General features: G+C 35.6%; 1 protein-coding gene across 12 annotated transcripts in view; it reads left to right on the top strand.

Moving 5' to 3' along the window:
* The window catches only part of SRSF11 (serine and arginine rich splicing factor 11), a 42,580-nt gene extending 24,086 nt beyond the window's left edge, over window positions 1–18,494 (top strand). For 8 of the 12 annotated variants that reach the window (XM_035018286.1, XM_035018283.1, XM_035018291.1 and 5 more), the window contains 10 exons: window positions 35–144; window positions 2,313–2,405; window positions 3,120–3,169; window positions 4,560–4,687; window positions 6,474–6,555; window positions 10,909–11,040; window positions 13,039–13,128; window positions 16,288–16,404; window positions 16,857–16,995; window positions 17,101–18,494. In XM_035018286.1, the coding sequence (XP_034874177.1) occupies window positions 35–144; window positions 2,313–2,405; window positions 3,120–3,169; window positions 4,560–4,687; window positions 6,474–6,555; window positions 10,909–11,040; window positions 13,039–13,128; window positions 16,288–16,404; window positions 16,857–16,995; window positions 17,101–17,298 (1,139 nt within the window). In that variant the 3' untranslated portion in view covers window positions 17,299–18,494. The remainder of the gene's footprint in view (window positions 1–34; window positions 145–2,312; window positions 2,406–3,119; window positions 3,170–4,559; window positions 4,688–6,473; window positions 6,556–10,908; window positions 11,041–13,038; window positions 13,129–16,287; window positions 16,405–16,856; window positions 16,996–17,100) is intronic. The other 4 variants (XM_035018287.1, XM_035018294.1, XM_035018284.1 and 1 more) reach the window with 3 other exon arrangements.
* The last annotated feature ends 1,698 nt before the right edge of the window (window positions 18,495–20,192 follow it).

Raw genomic sequence — 20,192 nt, 5'->3', positions numbered from 1 at the left:
AAGTGTGTTCTAATGCAAGGATGTTTCTCTGCAGGAGTTATTCCTGATGAGACTAAGGCTTTGTCTCTGTTGGCACCAGCTAATGCAGTGGCAGGTCTTCTGCCTGGTGGTGGACTCCTGCCTACCCCTAACCCACTTACCCAGGTACTGCTTGTTCCATTTGAAATCTTAAAGGATAGAAAGGAACACAGAATTGTGGATAAACCTAAACATACCGGAGCTTTTTAAGTGCTGTAATGAGTAGAGTTCACAGAGTGATACCACGCGTTCACAGTATTGTGAAAGGCTGTATTGCAATCATAAATACTGAAGAAAACCTCTTGGGAGTTTGCATTTGAAGAACATTCTGAAAATCATAAATCTGTTGTATTTCGTTTTCCACTAGCTCTCAAAATAAGGAACCACGTGGGTGGCAGGAGAGGGGGTAGGGCTGCAATCTCATGAGGCATAAGACTTCTGTTGAACATGCTGTTAAAAATAGTATGTTCATTTGGACCCAGAAAGAAAATAAAGGTGAAATTGAGACTTACTGTTTTTTTCTTTCTCAATGCCCTTTGATCTTTTGCTCTTGAGGTTTGAATTAAGTACATGGCTTGAAATAAAGATGAATTCTTAATGGAGATTTTTAACATGGGGAAGATGAAATAAAGTTGGAGAAGATTTTTGCTAGGTAATGTTCTAACTTGATAGGATGTTGTAAAAAGCATATTGTTTTAGAACTAAAAAGCTCTTTAAATTTCATGTATCCTTATTCAGAGAGATTGTAACTGGTCAGTGAGTGGTTTCGCAGATAATATCGAACAGCAAGCCTCAACTAGAATTTTATAACAGCATTTTTTTCTATTATATCATTTTGCCTGTCTGAACAGTTCCATTAACTGTTAAGTCAGAAAAAGGATGAAGTCAGGAATTCCCATGTTTTTTGAGTATGACTTTGTCTCTTAATTCCTCATTTTTTACTTATGAGGATCTGGGTAATTTGTAGATTGATTCCTTCAATGTATAAAATTGTATAATAACTAAGGTAGACACTTTATAGTGACACTATTTTAATTGTACTCCATAAACAGTTAAAGTACAGAAAGTTTGGTGTCTTTTACTTACTAAATATTATTAAAAGCTAGAAGAACTTTTAGCACAGTTCTTACAGAGAAAGTCAGACTGCCTCCAATAGGACTTTGCATGGTTTGCATCTATTATTGACTAGAATTATGCCAGGCAAGAGACAAAAAAAAAAAAAAAACCCACACACGGTAACTTAAATAGGGAAAGTTAAATATAAAGAATTACTAACTAGTAATAGGAGATTACTTAGTGGAACGCCAGTGAATATACAGTAATCACAGGTATAGGAAGCAACTAGTACTTCTAGATCTGAGGAAGAAAGAACACAGGAAACACATTAGATGAGGGGGTTCCTCTTCCCCCTGAAGGCTAAGTTTCAGACCTCCTTCAAAAGGCTGGATAGTACAGAAGTTCTGTGGGGTGCCCACAGAACTTGTAAGAAGCTGCCCAAAAGGATGGTACTGAAACTCACTAAAGAGGTGAAAGCCAGGGGCGCCTGGGTGGCTCAGTCGATTAAGAGGCTGCCTTTGGCTCAGGTCATGATCCCAGGGTCCTGAGATTGAGCCCCGCATCAGGCTCCCTGCTCGGCGGGAAACCTGCTCCTCCCTCTCCCTCTGCCTGCCGTTCCCCCTGCTTGTGCTCAGGTGCACGCGCACACTCTCTCTCTCAAATAAAGAGGTGAAAGCCACTGCATCCCACTGCAGTAACCATCAGAAAGTGAACAAAGGAACGACGAAGAGAAACCCCTTCCAGTGTCGTCCTGGCTCCCCCTACAGATAAAGCTTGACATCACGCCAGCTGTTGAGGGAGAAATGCTTATAAGGGTGCTGCTTTCATTATCACAAAAGGGGCAAAGAACAGTGGATTTGGAGCTGAGAAGCAACAAATACAAATTGTTGGCACATGAATATATAAAACTTTTTTATGTTTTTCTAATTTCTGGTTTTAGGGATAAATGTGCTGTAATGAGTGAGAAATGAGGACATTGTATATTGCAGGGGTAGTAGGCAAACTACAGCCCTTGGTCCAGACCCTCGTTTTTGTTCGTTTTGATTTGACAGCCATGCCCATTTGTTCATTTAGTATTATCTTTGTTTTCAAGCTGCAGTGGCATATAAGCTGAGTAGTTGCAACAGAGCCCACATAGCTCAGACTTAAATTAGTTATTATATGGTCCTTTAAACGGGAAAAAATAATATCAGGAACAGAAATTAAATTTTAAGTAAATAATATTTGAAATTTCACAGATTGGCGCTGTTCCATTGGCTGCTTTGGGAGCTCCTACTCTTGATCCTGCCCTTGCTGCACTTGGGCTTCCTGGAGCAAACTTGAACTCTCAGGTATAACTGAATACCCTTCAACTTTGAGCTCATTTTTATAATTAAAGAAATTTGTTCCATTAACTGTTAAGTTCGCATTTCCAGAATGGGAGATAACTGATTGCTACAGTATAGTAATAATTTTTTTTACGTAAACTTGTTAATGAGAAGTTTAAAAGGCCACTGCATTAGTAGCCCCTTGACCATTAAAGAATTTCTCATTTTATGCAGTTCAGAGTAGTTTCACAGGAAGCCAATACATCAGTATGTTTGGAGTCAGAATAAATAATCATGAAAGGATGGGAACGTGGGTTCATAATTTGTTTTCTTGTTACTCGGAAATTTTTGTTTTCTCTCATTGTTATTTGGCTGAACTTTTTTCTGAAGACCTTACTTTGTGGAAATCTTATTATACTGCCTGAACACTTGGAGTTACGTTTTACACATTTCTTTGAAATGTGACCTCCTCAGAAAGTCTCAGAATAAGCAAGAGGTAACTGTTCTATAAAACCTAGACTTTTCAGCTAATAATATATTTAACTTGCTAAAGCAGCTCAACTTAACATGATGTATTTCACTGGCATTATATTTCTGTTGGTCATCAGTGTGCCTAAAATAATGTTACTTTGTGTACGTTGGCCTGATTCTCCTAAGGCATTTCAACATACTGAGAAAATAAAATAGCAGTCATTTATTTTATGTATTCTCACTGTTGTTATATTTTTGTTTTTGCAGTCTCTTGCTGCAGATCAGTTGCTGAAGCTTATGAGTACTGTTGATCCCAAGTAAGGATTTTTTTCTGTGTTTCCATTGGGTGATGTGGATATAGTATGTGAATGGAGAAGTTATGCTTTGGTAGTTAAAAGGAAAGTTATTTCAAGTTACACAATACATAATTCTGTTTTCTAGAAATGAGAAAAATTCAGAGGTAAGCCCATCTTTAAAGGGTTTTGTTTCAGTATAAGTTGAGTCTTTCGGAACAGTTGTGAGTATTATCTGCCAGGATGACAGGAAAAGAGCTAAATGTTCTTTAGTTGGTTCATTTGAAAAATATATATATACTGAGTACTACTATAAGCTTGTACCTTCATAGCATTTATACTCTAGTCAGAAAGAGAGATATTATTTAAATATAGTAAAGTGTCTATATTTAGTGTGTGCATACAACAAGAGGAAATACACAGGGGCTATGGGAACTTATTACAAGGAGAACTTAAGATCAGAGATGCTGAGCCTGGGGCATGAATAGGAGTCAGGGACACAGAAGGGAAGGAAACACTATCCCAGAGCAAAAGACTAGTGCATGTCACATAATACCAACATCTTTTTTTAGGTGCCTTGAAGTGTTCTCTTTGTGCTGTAACATTCTCTAATTGATATATAACAAAGTCATGAGATATTTTACTTCATAATTTCCTGGTATTATATTAAATTTGAACTTAATGCTTTTTCTGCCTGGTGAAATTCACTATAAGTGGGAGAGCGTGGGGGGAGGGAGAATAGAATCATTTGACTGTAGTGATTAGTGCCTTTTTTCTTAAAAATTATCTGATAAAATCTTAGCATGTACCAACCACCCAGCAATATAACACCAGTACAGTTGAAATTCCCTCTGAACCCATTCTTGTTCACATTGCGCTTTCTCCACAAATAATTAACTATCTTATATTCATTGTCTGTAATTTTTTTTCACATGTAGTAAACCTTTTAAAAGGTCCATCTTTTCAGTCAGCAATTTCATGAGTAACTTTGGTATGCCATTGACCTCTGCCTCATTTTCTGTCCATCTGCAACCTTACAAGTAATACTCTTTAATTCTGCTGTAGAAAGCTTTTAAATCGTATGAAGGAAAAGTTTTGTTAATCAAAAATCTTGAGCATCTGCATATTCCCAGGTACTAGCATTTCTCAACTTGTGTTTATGGAAAGTTAATGGATGTTCAGCAAAATAATAGGTATTTTTCTTATTCCAGGTGTCTCTCAATCTTTAAAATGCAGGTTGTAAATATTGAAAAGGATAGTATACTATACATGGTTTTACCAAGATTAACATGAAATCTCCCCTTTTTTCAAGTAGTATCTTACTAAAATGATATATAAAACATTAACACATTTATTTATAATACTGTTGTGCATTTTAAAATACTTCAGCTCTCAATTTTTGGTTCTGTTTCAGGTTGAATCATGTAGCTGCTGGTCTTGTTTCACCAAGTCTGAAATCAGATACCTCTAGTAAAGAAATAGAGGAAGCCATGAAGAGAGTACGAGAAGCACAGTCCCTAATTTCTGCTGCTATAGAACCAGGTAAAATATGTTAGGCAGTTGTGTTGAATTTTAAACTACAGGATTATTGACGAAAATGATTATTGTGTAAGTTTGGGAATATGTTGAGTAATACTATAATCATTTTTTAATTTTCCAAATTCTGATAAAAGAGCATGTAGTAGAGTAATCCTGGGTCAGGGGAGGGAACGGTCACCTGGACATAATTTAAAATCTGGAGATACTTAATTTTTGTGCTGGTACCAACTGCATCTCTAGCGGGTAGAGGATCAGGATGTAGCTAAACATCCTACAAGGCACTCTACCCCATCCGTCAAAGAAGGATGCATTCCTTAATAGTAGTGCCTGGATTTATGTTTGCCTATATTGGGATAGCCTAATTGATTTCAGTCTTTCATTTGACCTAGAGAACCTACTAAAGATACTTCTGTTACGCCATTTGTTTAAAGAAAAGCAAATACCTAAAAATAGTGCCTTGTTCTTTGCAGATTGTCTTTTTGAGATGAAATGAATGGTTATCCTATTGTCTGCCTGTATAGATTGGATGTTTGGTCCCAGATTATTTTTTCCCCCATTAAATAATGTTTTACTAATTTTTCACTCCTGTTTCTTAATAAATGGGAAGGTTTTAGATATGTATGGTATTAGGAAGATAATTATAACATTGGAAAAATTAATTCTCAGTGCTTTGTGTCTGTTATTTAATCAAGAGAATTAATTAGTCCAAGGCCACAAAGCAAGCAGTAGGAGCTTTAGATACACAACTGGATGTATGTGACCCCAAAGCTAGATAGAACACCATGCTGTAACTTTTTGTTTTCATTGAAAACTAATAACTGGACATACTAAAAGTGTTTTATTTATGAATTCCCCTCTCCCCAAGATTTTTGTTAATTTATTATTAATATTGACATTTGCAATAAATTGACTCCTATTAATGAAATGATCTAAATGTGAAAGAACTCAATCTGTCTTTGATTATAGTCATGTTTGAAGAATGCAATGTCTTTATTTCTCTTAAGTCCCAAGTTAAAGGAATTGCTTTTGTATTATTTAAAAACTAAGAAATGGGAGTCAAACCATCTAGATCTGTCTCCTAACTTACACAATTGAAAATTGGAGAGGAAGAAGGAGGTTCAGACAGATTAAGAAAGAGAGCTAGCTTACTAAAACCCAGTTCTGTCTGAGTATAGTGAGAACAGTGAATGAGTCATGACTTTGTAGAATTGAAGGCCAAATATTGAGCCTCTTTATCAACCACTTTAACATAAACAGACAGGAATTTATTTTAGCAGAGGAGCATAGACTTAAGTGGTAAAGAAGGAACATTTTAATGAATTTAAAATGTCTGTATTTCTGTTTATTATAAATCTATCAAATGTATTTATCTTACAGTTAAGTGCTGATTGGGGAAATGTCATTAATACATAACACATGAAAATAAAGTTTTAAACTGGGTAAATTATAGCTGTATTTGGGAAAGTAGAACCTAGGAATGGAAAAAGGGACTCCTCATTTAGAAACCTGTAAAGAATGAGAAGGATAATCCTTTTCATAGATTGTTTATGGACAGTATATCACAGCCTTCCAAGTCTGGTACAAATGAAAGAGTCAAAGGAACTTTTGGTTAGTTGAAAATCAGATGTCTAATTTGGATCTACCGAAAGTCTAGAAAAAAGGATCATAAACCATTTAAGGATGTTATATAAAATCTGAAAATTAAGATAATATTTCTTAGAATAACTCCTGAATGGGCATAATCTATTTGATGATTTCTAAGTCCAGGTTCCTTTTTTTTAAAATCCAGATAAGAAAGAAGAAAAACGAAGGCACTCAAGGTCAAGATCACGTTCTAGGAGGAGGAGGACTCCCTCATCTTCTAGGCACAGGTTAGATTGATTGTTGTTGGTAGTTAATTGTACCTTAGACAAAGATAATTTCTGTATCTCACATCCTTCTTGTCATCTGTTAACCTACTTAGCTCTTGATTAAAGTGTGTTTTAGTAACTGTTGCCATTAGCAGAGTGTGTGAATTCACATGTATATACATGGAGAAAAGGTATGGGCGGCTAAATAGACGATCGGTACTTTAAAACTCCAGAATCCGGGGGTGGGAGGAAGGCACTGGGACTGGAGCACTAAATTGAGTTAGTACTGTGGAAGAACACTAGACTGGAAAATTTCGACCTGAATTCTAGTTCTGACTTTTCACAAACCTTTGAGACTTTTAAGTTGAAAGGTCATCACGCAACCTGCAGCTTACCCATCTAATGCATGAATATTTGTAATGACGACTTGCTGTTCTTTTGGTAGTATCACACACATCTCATCTGAAAACCCTTTTAAGTATTAGGAATCTGTTATGTTCACAGTGGTGGATTCAAGTGTTCTAAAATTTAATTTTCTCTTGAAAACTCAGATCTTATCATGGGCAACAAGTTTGTTTTTCTTGAGATGATAGGCTTCATGCATTTTTTCAAGAAAATGTCTGCCAATACCATAGTCTGAACAACCATGGTTTGTCATACTTGTTTTGTCAGATAAAGATGTTATTTCATGGGAAAGCAGTTTGTTAAGCTCACAACTCAATTACACAATTGTGTTCCTTAATAACAACAGTCTTTGAACTTTATATGAGGAGTGATTTATGCATTCATTGCACAGAACATTGCTCGAGGGACTAGACTTAATATTTACTACTCAGTAATACCATGTTAATAGCATTCAAAGAACCAGATTTAATAAAATTAATAGTCTTTGCTTCATCAAAGACCTCTTTAGTGAAAATGGCATTTTTTTGTTTTTGTTTTTCTTTTACTGCAGTACATACTGCAAATGCCAGTGAAGAATACAGGTGACTACTAGGGCAGTTTCGTTCCTGCTGCCTTGATCTGTGCTAAGAAGATGCTAACCCTTTCACACTACCATTGCTTTTGCACTATTAATTCAAATGTCAACACAGTGGAAAGGGCAAATATCTTGGTTTTTCGAAAATAATTTTGACCTATGGACCTCGTGACATTATCAAGTCATTTCATAGTCATTTCATTAGGTCATTTCAGTGGTCCACTTGGCTGCTATAATAGAATACCATAGGCTCGGTGGCTTACAAGCAACAGAAATTAATTTCTCACAGGTCTGGAGGCTGGGAAATCCAAGGTCGAGGTCTTGGCAAATTAGGTGTTTAGTGAGGACCCTTGTTTATAAGTCTTTTCACTATATCCTCACATGGAATGGGTGAGGGATTTAGATCTCTTTCATAACTTCATTAATCCCAGTGAAAGCTGCACTCACATGACCTAATTACCTCCAAAGGTGCCGCCTCAGTATCATCACATTGGAAATGGGGTTTCACGTAAGAATTTTGGAAGGGACACAAAATTCAGTCTATAGCAGAATGTTACAGGGTTGTCTTTTTTCTTTCTTTCTTTCTTCCCCCTGCCTCCCATCTTCCCCCAGCCTGTCTCATTCCTAAAGATGTCTTTCAAAAGACCCAAGTATGGGTCATGTCACAGCCTTGTTAAACTTTGAGGGAGCACCCTTATTGGCCTTAACAACATGGTAAATAAAACCTTAGAATGGCATTCAGGTTTCTTCACTATTCAACCCGGTTTATCTTTCCACACTTGTCATTTGCCACTCAAAAACAGTTAACTACAGTACTATTTGCCTGAATGTACATTTTTGTACGCATCCGTGTTTTTGCTCATGATGTTCCTTTCTGCCTAATGCTCTTTCCCACATCTTCATCTGTACCCGAGGAACTCCTTTTTTGTTTGCTTGCTCGGGATCAGCTAAAATTTTACTCTTATGTGAAATATTGGTACTACTTATATTCCTAATTTTCCAGGACCATGCTCTTATATTTTAGTTTCACCCTTAAAAAAGTTTGAGAACCTAACTCCTTTTTTCTTTATATACCAAGTACATACTAGTGTTCTCAGATTTTAATTTGAATTACTTTAATACAACCAGTGGGAAATAACAGTGAAACATTACTTCCTTGAACAAAGTGTTTTTGGACATTTGTAATAATACATCATAACAGAGAATTATTATGGATTATAGTATCTTAAGCATCTTGGCATGTAAAATGACAATTATTTTCAACAAACTTATACTAATTTCATATATTTTTCTGATTTTTTTAAGAGCCCATATAAACTAGAAAATGTGTTAAAGTAGCTAGCTCTGCAGCACATTACTCTTAAAAAAAATAACTGTTTCAGGACCTTATGGATGGATGTGGTACCCCTGTTTATCAGATTTTTGAAACTATTTTATATTAATCATTTTGTTTAGAAAGAAACTGTAAGAATGTGCTCATGATTTGTTGTTTCTATATCTATTTTTGTGTATACATTAAAGGTAGGAAAAATGAGTAACTCAGTTTAGCTGTCAACTGAAAGTATTCTTAAAGCCAGAATCCTCAAAAGATGAGTAGTGCTTAATTCTAACACAATCAATTTTTATTTTCCAGAATTCTTTTTAACTCTTAGAAAGTGATGATTCTGATATTTTATAGAGTTACTATCACCCAAAATATACTATTAGTACCTTTTATTGGAGTCAGACACTGTAGTAATTGCTCAAGAGTCTAGTGTTGAATAAGATAGACACATTTAATCCCCGTTTTTATGAAGCTTACAGAAAGGCAGGTAAGCATTACATGAACGTTTCCTAGGCTATAAGACATGTTATTGAGAGGGATTGTTTTAGTAATTTCCAAATGTCAAAAATAGATGATTAAAATGAAAGTTTATTGAATTCAGTAAGACAGTAGTGATGGGTTTTGAAACAGTGGTTTTTAGAGAAGGAGATAACAGAAGCCATATTAGCACATTAGTAAGAGGAAAGAAAGGAATCGGTAGTTCATATATATACCTATGCTAAGGTACTGAGCTGAACTTTTTAAAATTTCATTTTAAATAATATTTGTAATATAGGTGCTATTATTTTTCTTTAAGTAATAGGCTCAGAGAATGCTCTCCATTTGCTTGCTTTTAACTGAGATTTGGACATAAATCTTCATCATTTCTAAAGTGTCCATCTCCTGGGCACCTGTGAACACAAGAAGTTCTAGACCGTATTAGAAGTTTTCCATAGAAACAGGTTGAATGGTCCCTAGAAGTTAAATGATAAAAGTCTTAAGCAGAGGATGCAGTTTATTTTTAATTATTCTTAAGAGAATAAAATAGAAGAAGAGAAAGATTAGTGACAACATCAAAAAGTTAATTGTGCTTCTTAAGTCCTGGAAGAGAAAGTGTATAGGATTGGGGGAAGAGATGGGGAGAGGGCACAGAGACAAACACTTGTTACATGACAGGAAAGAGATGATCATGTAGAGATAGTGATAATGTTGAGGGGAAATGAGAGTGAAAAAGGCAATTTGTGCTGAGTTAATATGTATATATATATATATAATATATAATATATATAAAATATATATAAAATATGTATATAGGGCTGGATTGTTTGGATTTCTCTCAAGTTGTAAATCAAAGAAGTAAAATAATATTTCAGAGAACAATTAGAAATCAGAGAGAGCAACAACACACTACGTGGTTTCCATTTATAAAATGAGAATAATAATAGTACCTACTTGACAGCCTTATGAGAGTAAGTATTTGTAAAGCATGTAGGAAGCAAACGTTAAGTATTTGGTAATTGATAAATAGATTTAACCTGCAGTAGTGAGGAATCACAGAAGACATGTTAAAATTCTATATAGTTGTGGAAGATGATGCAAATGAATCAGATGCTTTTTTATTTTCCTTCATTCTCTAGTACAATTTTCAGGTTCAGAGTTGTAGTGTCAGAGCATAGGACTATTTTGACAGGTTGAGATTAAAAGGTGAGAAATTCTAGGTGTTAGAAAGTATTGATTTCTAGGGTATCAAAGATGTTTTAAGGGCACCTGGGTGGCTCAGAAGCATCTGACTTTAGGTTTTGGCTCACGTCATGATCTCGGGGTTGTGGATTTAAGCCCTGTATCAGGCTACAGGGTCTGCTTGAGATTCTCTCCCCGCCCCCCACCCCCAGTTGCTCTCGCTCTCTAAGATAATAAAAACCTTTAAAAAAAAAAAAAAAAAGGGTGGTTTTACAGCAACTGATAGGAAATTACCCCCACTTATTGATGGTTAACCCATATGTCTGAATCATTTGTCTGATACTAAGTGAAACAGTCACAGAGCTAGTCTTTCTACCTTTATATATGTGTATTGGCTTTCTTTTGCTATTAGGCGGTCAAGAAGCAGATCAAGAAGGAGATCACATTCTAAGTCAAGGAGTAGGCGACGATCCAAAAGTCCAAGACGGAGAAGATCTCATTCCAGAGAGAGAGGTAGAAGATCAAGGAGCACATCAAAAACCAGGTACAGTAGACCATTGACATTGGGTGGGAAGACAAATTTTAGAGTTGCCAAGACCCTAAATATGGGCTACTTAAGGACAAAAGAGCTGGAGAAAAAAAGGAGATAGGGCTAGATTGGAGAAGGAACTATTTAAAGTTTGAAGAGGCTGACATTTGTTTTCTTGGGCTCCTTTGTAAACTTAAGGTTTCTCCTTATAGCTGAAAACAGAGATACGATTTCTTTGTAGTAAAAATTCTGTCCTACTACATTCTTTCATTTCCTTCTTACCTCTCAGCCCTGCTAAGGATGTAGTGCTACCAGCATTCCTTATGGTATGCTGAAGAGTTTATGGCAGGCAACCATGCCTTAATTCACCTTTATAAATCCCATTATCAGCACCTTATAAACATTAAGAATTACTCTATGGCAAACACTGAACCATACTTAGCCTCCTGTCCCATGATTTGGAATGAGTAGAAGGTTAAAGTTAAGAATTCACTAAACAAACATCGTTACCTTAACATTGTATTTTGACTTAAACATGCATTCATTCAGTAGTCAGTCTTTTTCATATAGGGCCAGACCCTTTTAAATTAATATGTAGTCTTTTTTTTTTTTTTTAAGATTTTATTTATTTATTTGACAGGGACACAGCCGAGAGAGGGAACACAAGCAGAGGGAGAGTGGGAGAGGGAGGAACAGGCTTCCCATGGAGCAGGGAGCCTGATGTAGGGCTCGATACCAGGACCCTGGGATCGTGACCTGAGCCAAAGGCAGATGCTTAATGACTAAGCCACCCAGGCGCCCCAGATATGTAGTCTTGAGTAACATTTACCAAGTCATTGTTTTTTCACTTGAACCACCTTTACAGTGGGAAGAGAACTATCACTTTTAAAAAGTGCCTAGATTTTTATTTTATTTTTCTCATTTATAGTTGTCACACGCATACAGTTTCACAATGCTTATTTTTTTTAGCAACTGTCCTTTTCTCTTTCTAAAATATTTGCCTAATTTTTTAGAAGCAGACCTTTTATACTATCCATTATGCGTTTGTATATTTAACTATGTAATTAAAATAACAAGGACAGCTGGAGTCCGAAACAGTTTATTCTCAGTGAACATCTAGCTCAGCTGGGAACAAAGGTTTGGGGGTAGCTTTACTGAGTATTCAGCCTATAATGAGGCTTTCAGTTACTATATTTTATAGGGTGAGTCATCTTAATCCAGTCAGTCAGCAAGCTTGCATAATGAAATGAATATCATACAAAGAGGAATTGGGCATTCTTTCCCTCAAGGAACTTTTTTTTTTATACAAGAGGGGTTAATGTAATTACCAAGTAAGAGTCATTGCTAGTAGTATTGGAAGATAATTGAGAAGTGACTGAGTATTAAATTCTGATAGAATTGACTGCACTTAGGAGCATGGTTTCAGGTAGAGAATGTTGTTTACAAAATTAGCATAAATTCTTGGAATGGCAAGTATTTTGGTATTGGGGGGGGCTAGGAAATAAGGTCAGAAAGTGTAAGGAGGCAGGTGACACACAGAAGGCTGTTGTTGTTCCCACTAAGGAGTTTGTACCTGATCCAAGAAGCAATGGCAAGAGATGGAAAAGTTATGGAATGGGGAGTTACTCTTTTCAAATTTGTATTTTGAAAAGATTTCTGAATTTGTGGAAACATGACTGAGTCTCCTTGAGGGACTGTTACTGCGATCAAAAATTAGAACTATAGAGGGGCGCCTGGGTGGCTCAGTCGTTAAGCGACTGCCTTCGGCTCAGGTCATGACCCTGGAGTCCCAGAATTGAGTCCCGCATTGGGCTCCCTGCTCAGCAGGGAGTCTGCTTCTCCCTCTGACCCTCCCCTCCTCATGCTCTCTCTGTCATTCTCTCTCTCTCAAATAAATAAATAAAATCTTTAAAATAAAAAAAAAGGATAGAATTAGATCTCATTGTGCTTTTGTTTTTATTTGTAGTTGCTGTATTTCTTCTAATGCATTCGTAAATTGTGTTCATTTTTTAGAGACAAAAAGAAAGAAGACAAAGAAAAGAAACGTTCCAAAACACCACCAAAAAGTTACAGCACAGCCAGACGTTCCAGAAGTGCAAGCAGGTAAGGTGGCATTATGAGTTCTTGGCACTTTTTATAACTTTGCAAGAATATCAATAGGCCTTGAGCATTAAATGTTTTCCAGTACATAGGTACATACTTCAGTGTTGAAGATTTTTAAAAGCAATTTGGAAGAATAAAGTTCTTTTTACTTAATATTTTATGGTGTTATATTTGAAATGACATGGAATTCAACAGAGGTCAGTTTTTGTTTGCCATATACGTTTCACATCCTGATTTGGTTTGTTTGTGAAGTTTTAGCGGCTAATGTATGCTGAATTACTGCATTAAATTCATTTTATTATAGTAAGTCATATTTAAAATATCCACATATATAGTCATTTATTGATAATATGAGAGGCCATGTAAGTTCTAATTTGTGTCATTCTTAGACTAGTAATTGTGTCTTTAATCTGCCATAGTGAAAATTCAGTGTTGCAACTTTACTCCATAGAAAATACATTTTTCACTCTTAATGTGGAATTCATATGCTAGTAGTAAGGATGGCTACTTCCATTTTCTTCCAATCTCATTTAGACATGTCTTGCTGCAGTATTCTTTAATCTTGATGTTGTTCAAATTCACTAGGAGGCTCACACTATATGTAAAAAATAATACAGTAGATGAAAGACCTAAATATAAAAGCTAAAACTAAAACCTGCTAGAAGACAACATAGAATTAAATCTTCATGGCCTTGAATTTGGCAGTGGTTTCCTAAATGACACCAAAAGCACAAGCAATACAAGAGAAATAGATAAATTGGAGATCATCAGTACTACAGACATGTGTTTCAAAGAACACTGTCAAGAAAGTAAAGATAATCCGGAGTGCTAGAAGGTATTTGCAAATTATATATAAGCTAGTAAGGAACTTGTTATCTAAAACATAGGAAGAATCATAGATTACCAAGTATAAAAATGGGCAAAGAATCTGAATTGACAATTCATTAAAGATAAGCAAGTATCCAATAAGCTCATGAAAAGATGTTAGCATTAGTCATGTAAAATGGGGGCAGATACTTTGGAAAACCGTTTGGAAGCTCCTTAAAAAGTTTGAATTTCTTGGGGCGCCTGGGTGGCTCCGTTGTTGAGTGCCTGCCTTTGGCTCAGGTCATGATCCCAGAGTCTGGGATTGAGCCCCACATCGGGCTTCCTGCTCGGTGGGAGGCCTGCTTCTCCCTCTCCCTCTCCTGCTCTCCCTGCTTGTGTTCCCTCTCTTGCTGTGTCTCTCCCTGTCAAATAAATAAAATTAAAAAAAAAAAAAATATATATATATATATATATATATATATATAACAAAACAAAACTAGATGTGAGTGCTTAAGGAAATGTGAAGCCAGGTCTACAGAATATATAGGTAGCAAAGGGGCATAAAAGATGGGATGAGCAACGTATATTTTCTTACCTTGAAAACTAGAGGCATTTTTTTTTTTTGCTATTGCTTTACTTAATGTACTTACTTATAAGCACCTTACCCTACTTAATTATTGGATTATCTTAAGTTAAGGCATATTCTTTTAAGTTTTTATTACATACTTGCTGTGTTTGTAGTTGTGCTACGGTGTATACAGGGACACCGAAATATAAAACATCTCTTTCATCTAGGGTATCTCGAGTTTTGGTTACACAGAGCAGTAGCAAAAAGTATGCGGTGTACAAACTTGACAAACAATATTTTATGAATGAAAAGTTGTGTGTAATGTTTCTGGCAGGGGAGGTCAGGGAGGTCACAGAGGGCTGTTAAAGAGTTAAAAAGTTTTTTTGTTTTGTTTTTTTTTTTACATCTTTTTTTTCTTTAACTTTTTTTTTATTATGTTAATCACCATACATCATTAGTTTTTGATGTAGTGTTTCAGATTCATTGTTTGCGTATAACACCCAGTGCTCCATGCAATACGTGCCCTCCTTAATACCCATCACCAAGCTAACCCATTCCCCCACCCCCCTCCCCTCTAGAACCCTCAGTTTGTTTCTCAGAGTCCATAGTCTCTCATGGTTCGTCTCCCCCTCTGATTCCCCCCCTTCATTTTACCCTTCCTAGTATCTTCTTTTTTTTTTTTTTTAACATATAATGTATTATTTGTTTCAGAGGTACAGGTCTGTGATTAAACAGTCTTACACAATTCACAGCACTCACCATAGCACATACCCTCCCCAATGTCTTATCACCCAGCCACCGCATTCAACCAACTGAAAGTGTGGGGTTTTATTTTTGATTATTTTCTTTGTGCCTAAATTGTAATAATGGTCATTTTGCAAGTCTTAAAATGAGAATAGTGACAGAAGCAGAATATTTAAAAAAAAAGAAAATGCCACAGTTTTAGAGAGCAGAAGGCTATATGCATCTTAAAAACTAATTTTTCAAAGCAGGGTTGAGGGGAACATCATTTATTGCGATATAGGGAGTCAGTCTGATCTCTGTTACTACCAACTCTACTTCTTGAATTTTACCTAACAAAAGTAATTTTTTGGGATTTTTTTTTTAGCAGTTGATTTTCATATCATGGCATATTATCTTATACCTGTTCTGGCCACTGAATTTTTGAAGTTAAAACTGAGTTCTGAAATAGTTTACTTCAGACTGTTTTTCCTTCCTGAATTAGAACTTTAGTCTTTTTTTTTTTTTTTTTAAGATTTTATTTATTTATTCACTTGAGAGCGAGAGCACAAGCAGGAGGAAGGGCAGAGGGAGTGGGAGAAGCAGGGAGCCCGATGCAGGGCTCGATCCCAGGACCCTGGGATCATGACCTGAGCTGCAGGCAGACGCTTAACTGACTGAGCCACCCAGGCTCCCCAGAATGTTTGTCTTTAAGAATTGACACAAGTTAGGGTTTTCTTGAGGGCATGAAAGTAAAAGCATACAGTTTGTTAAAAAATTATTTGTTTGATTCTTCCGCTAAAAACAGTATTTGAAAATGGGTCTTTCAGGGGCACCTGGCTGGCTTAGTCAGAAGAGCAGGCAACTCTTGATCTCAGGGTTGTAAGTTCAAGCCCCACATTGGGTGTAGAGATTATTTAAAAATCAAGTCTTTTAAACAAGAAAGAAAATGGATTTTTAATTATCAGATCCTTTTGTAGGAGTTCCTCGTGGAGCTCCTTTAATAGACACATCTGCTGTGATGTGTCTGCATTTTTTAGATAATACTGTAATTTAAAATCTAGTTTGCACATTTGTGGTTCTAGAGAGAGACGACGACGACGAAGTAGGAGTGGCACAAGATCTCCTAAAAAGCCTAGGTCACCTAAAAGAAAATTGTCTCGCTCACCGTCTCCTAGGAGGTAAGAATGTTAGTGCTATGGATCTGTACTTTCTACATTTCAGAAGCTGTCAGTTTTTATTTTAAAAACTCTCCTAGACTTTTTCTTCCTTTTCAAGAATTAAAGTGCTTAAGAACATGCTGATACATTCCCTTTCTGCTTGAGACTGTGTTACTATAAAAAGTGTTTAGACTGTGTTATTATAAAAAGCGTTTAGACCTAAACTGTCTACAGTTTAGACTGTAACTGGTTATGAATAACCAGTTTCAGTCTTCTTGCCTGTATCACTAATGCACAACTTGTATCCAGTGTTTTGAAATGGGTGTTTGTTGTTCTTCATGTCATGCGAACTTGGGTCAAGCTCACCATCTGAACAAGTTTAAACTCACTGCTACACTTAAGGGTGAAACTTCTTGACTGGTTCCTTTAAAGCCTTTTTTTTTTTTTTTGAGAATATTTTACTGTCATCCTAGACATAAAAAGGAGAAAAAGAAAGATAAAGATAAAGAAAGAAGCAGAGATGAAAGAGAACGATCAACAAGCAAGAAGAAGAAAAGTAAAGATAAGGAAAAGGATCGGGAAAGAAAATCAGAGAGTGATAAAGATGTAAAAGTATGTTTACAAACTAATTTACTTTGATATTTGGGGTAGTGCTGGTAATTTTAAGAAGTGATTTTTCTGGGAAGACGTTTACTTTTTTTATTCTCCTTGGCAAAGCAGGTTACACGGGATTACGATGAAGAGGAACAAGGGTATGACAGCGAGAAAGAGAAAAAGGAGGAGAAGAAGCCAACAGAACCAAGTTCCCCTAAAACAAAAGAATGCTCTGTGGAAAAGGGAACTGGTGATTCACTAAGAGAATCCAAAGTGAATGGGGATGATCATCATGAAGAGGACATGGATATGAGTGACTGAATATTGCCTCCATGGGAATCCCAACTGTATACATGCATCAGTGTCATTCCTTTGTGTGATTTCTTAATGCTGTATTCGTTCATCTCAAACCTAGATGTATACAGCTCTTGAGTTATAAATGGTTATAAAGCTCCTGATATTGATATTAGTTATTTACATCCAAAAGCTTTTAGAAAATGATACATGAGTAACCAAGTCTTGACATGGTGAAATCTGATTGAGTAACCAAGCAGTTTTACTATTCTGGTGCTGCTTCATAACAAAAATGAAAAGCTGCATGCATCTACAGCAGGCATGGATTGTTTATGTTGTATGATCTCCTTTATTAAGTAAGTTCACTTATAGTATTTCTAGAATTTGATTCATTGCCGTAATAGAGCCATGTAGGGAATGCACTGATTGCATGTTAATTGTGGCAGGAATATCCTAAATGTCATTAAAATCCTCCAACATGATGGATCTACTTATGGTCTTGTTTGTTGACATGACAGATTAACATTCTTATAGTTACATCTGAAAATGAACATTTGAAATAGATAATCCTTTAAGCCTTGTGGCTAAATTTTTGTGGCTTTTGTTTAACTTTGAAAGGTTATATATGCACTAACCTTTTTTGATGGCTGATTAGGCTTTAATTACAGAAACAAGATTTCAAATGAAACTGTCTTTGGCAGTGAGTAAATAGCATATTTTGAAGTAGAGTTGTATACTTTTTCATAAGGTGTTTGGGAATTTTTTTTCCTGAAATAATTTATTCCACATCTACATCAGTGAAAGCTTCTGCCTATCCTGAGTCCCATCTGTAAAAGAAAGTTATCTCTTGTCCTGATTTTCAATTTTCCACTCTTTTATTAATTTGTTTTAATCTCAGTGTTGGAAAAAGGGGGTAGTGCATTTTAAATTGACCTTCATATGCTTTTAAAATAAGACAGATCTACTTGATAATGTACTTTTTATTTGATCTCAAGTTGTATAAAACCAATAAATTTGTGTTACTGTTACTGCAGTAGTAATCTTATACACACAGTGATTCCATGTTAAATGCAAAGTAGTTAGGCAACTGTTTTCTTAGTTACAGGAGTTTCAAGCTTCACTTTTGTGCAGTATAAACAAAAGTAGGCTACAGTCTGTGCCATGTTGATGTACAGTTTCTGAAATTGTTTTACAAGACTTTGATAATAAAACCCTTAAACTTATGTTCATGTTCCTGTAAAACTGTATTTGTATTTATTTACACTATTGAATGTATGACATTTACCTCATTCATTTTACAAATCAAGATCTTTCCCCTTTCAATCCACATACTTAAATATAGTAATAAGATGAAATCCCTCACTGTAGCGATTAGTTGCCATCAGAATCGTCAAAGTTGGCTTTATTTCTATCTAAAGCAGTTTTAGTGTAATTTTATTTCTCATATTCTGGGTATAGGAATTGGGTTGAGTAAAGCAGTGAACTTCAGGATAAATGATCCCACCTATATCTAGTAAATATTTTCAGTGAAATATAAATATTTGCCTTTTCTGGAATAGTATAGAAACTGTCCATGGTATGTATCTACTGTACAGTACTAAATAGTATATTTATTCATTTATGAAATACTCGAGTAGTGTTGAGTGGCTGGCATTATGGGGAAAATGAGACTTGGAATTGCAGGTTTTATGCAAGTTTGAGTATAATTTTTTTTAACTTCTAAAAATTGAAATGCCATATAGAAAAGCAGCATTGTTTTTACAGTTTGTAGTAACTTTTTAAAGATTTTATCAAAAGGAATTTTGTCTATAGTGAGTAAGAAGTTCTAGTAATAGTCCTCTATTAATCATTGCATTTTTTTAAACACAAAATTGAACACAAATGACATTTGTTTAAACTTTTGAAAACTTTTTTGGTAGATAAAGGTTGAACCATATGACACTGCCATTTTTTAAGTGAAAAAGCTAGTAAAAATATTGACAGTTTCACATGGTTAAACCTAGTATTAAAACCTATTCCCTCACTTGTAATCTCTGCATACAAATATACTAACTTTCCAAAAGCAGTTAAATTTTTGGCTTTAAAATGTCACTGACTTAAGATGTTAACAGCAAAGGGAATCCACGCTTAGGTTATTTTTCAGTGAACATTTTATGCACAAAGATAGGGTTGCACTGGGACACAAGCCTTTAACACAATCAGTTAAAATTAAGTGAATACTGCCTCCACACTTGAGTTTTGTTCTGTATTTGGTAGTAAAAATGATTAAAAAATAAAAGTGGTTTTGTTAGAAAAATGTTTGTCCTATTTATTTACTTAAATTCTTCAGTAAATGAGAAGTAGTAGGCTGTATGAGAGTCTGATCATGAATTTTGGCTTCATTTACAGGTGGGAGACCTGTTTCTTACCTTCATTTTCCTATCTAAAATGGGAATAGTATCTACCTTGCCATGTGTTTTGGTAGTTAGAAGAAAAAAAAAAAAACAAAAACCGTAGCCCTGTATGCCCAGCTCAGTAAATGGTACCTGTCATTTGATTATGGAGCTTTTCAAAGCTATACATTAGTTTGGGGAAATGTTTTAGCAGAAGCTCTAAAATTGTGTGCAGATACGGCTTTGAGAAGGTATGTTTTCCTTTTTGTGAAGGTGGGTTTTGGGTAAGCTTCCTGCTAGTGATTATATATTATGTGGAACATAGAAAAAGGTTACGTGCTTGGGGGAAAGAGAAACAGGACTTCCGCCAGAACAGTAAAAATTTTCTTTAGCCTTGGTGTTGCATCTTAGAATTGAGTAAGGTTCTGTTGGTATCGGCAGGGCACGCCAACTTCTCCTCTAGCAAAACTACCGATTTCTCCAGTTGGGCACCAGATTTATACTTAGGGGGCCATGCTGTTTGAAGATTGGTAGACCTCTTTCAAACTG

This window comes from Mirounga leonina, unplaced genomic scaffold (genome assembly GCF_011800145.1).
Source record: "Mirounga leonina isolate KUSES-001 unplaced genomic scaffold, KU_Mleo_1.0 Mir_173, whole genome shotgun sequence".
NCBI lineage: Eukaryota > Metazoa > Chordata > Mammalia > Carnivora > Phocidae > Mirounga > Mirounga leonina.
Note: the sequence above shows the minus strand (reverse complement) of the source record. Positions and strands in the feature narration are given on the sequence as shown.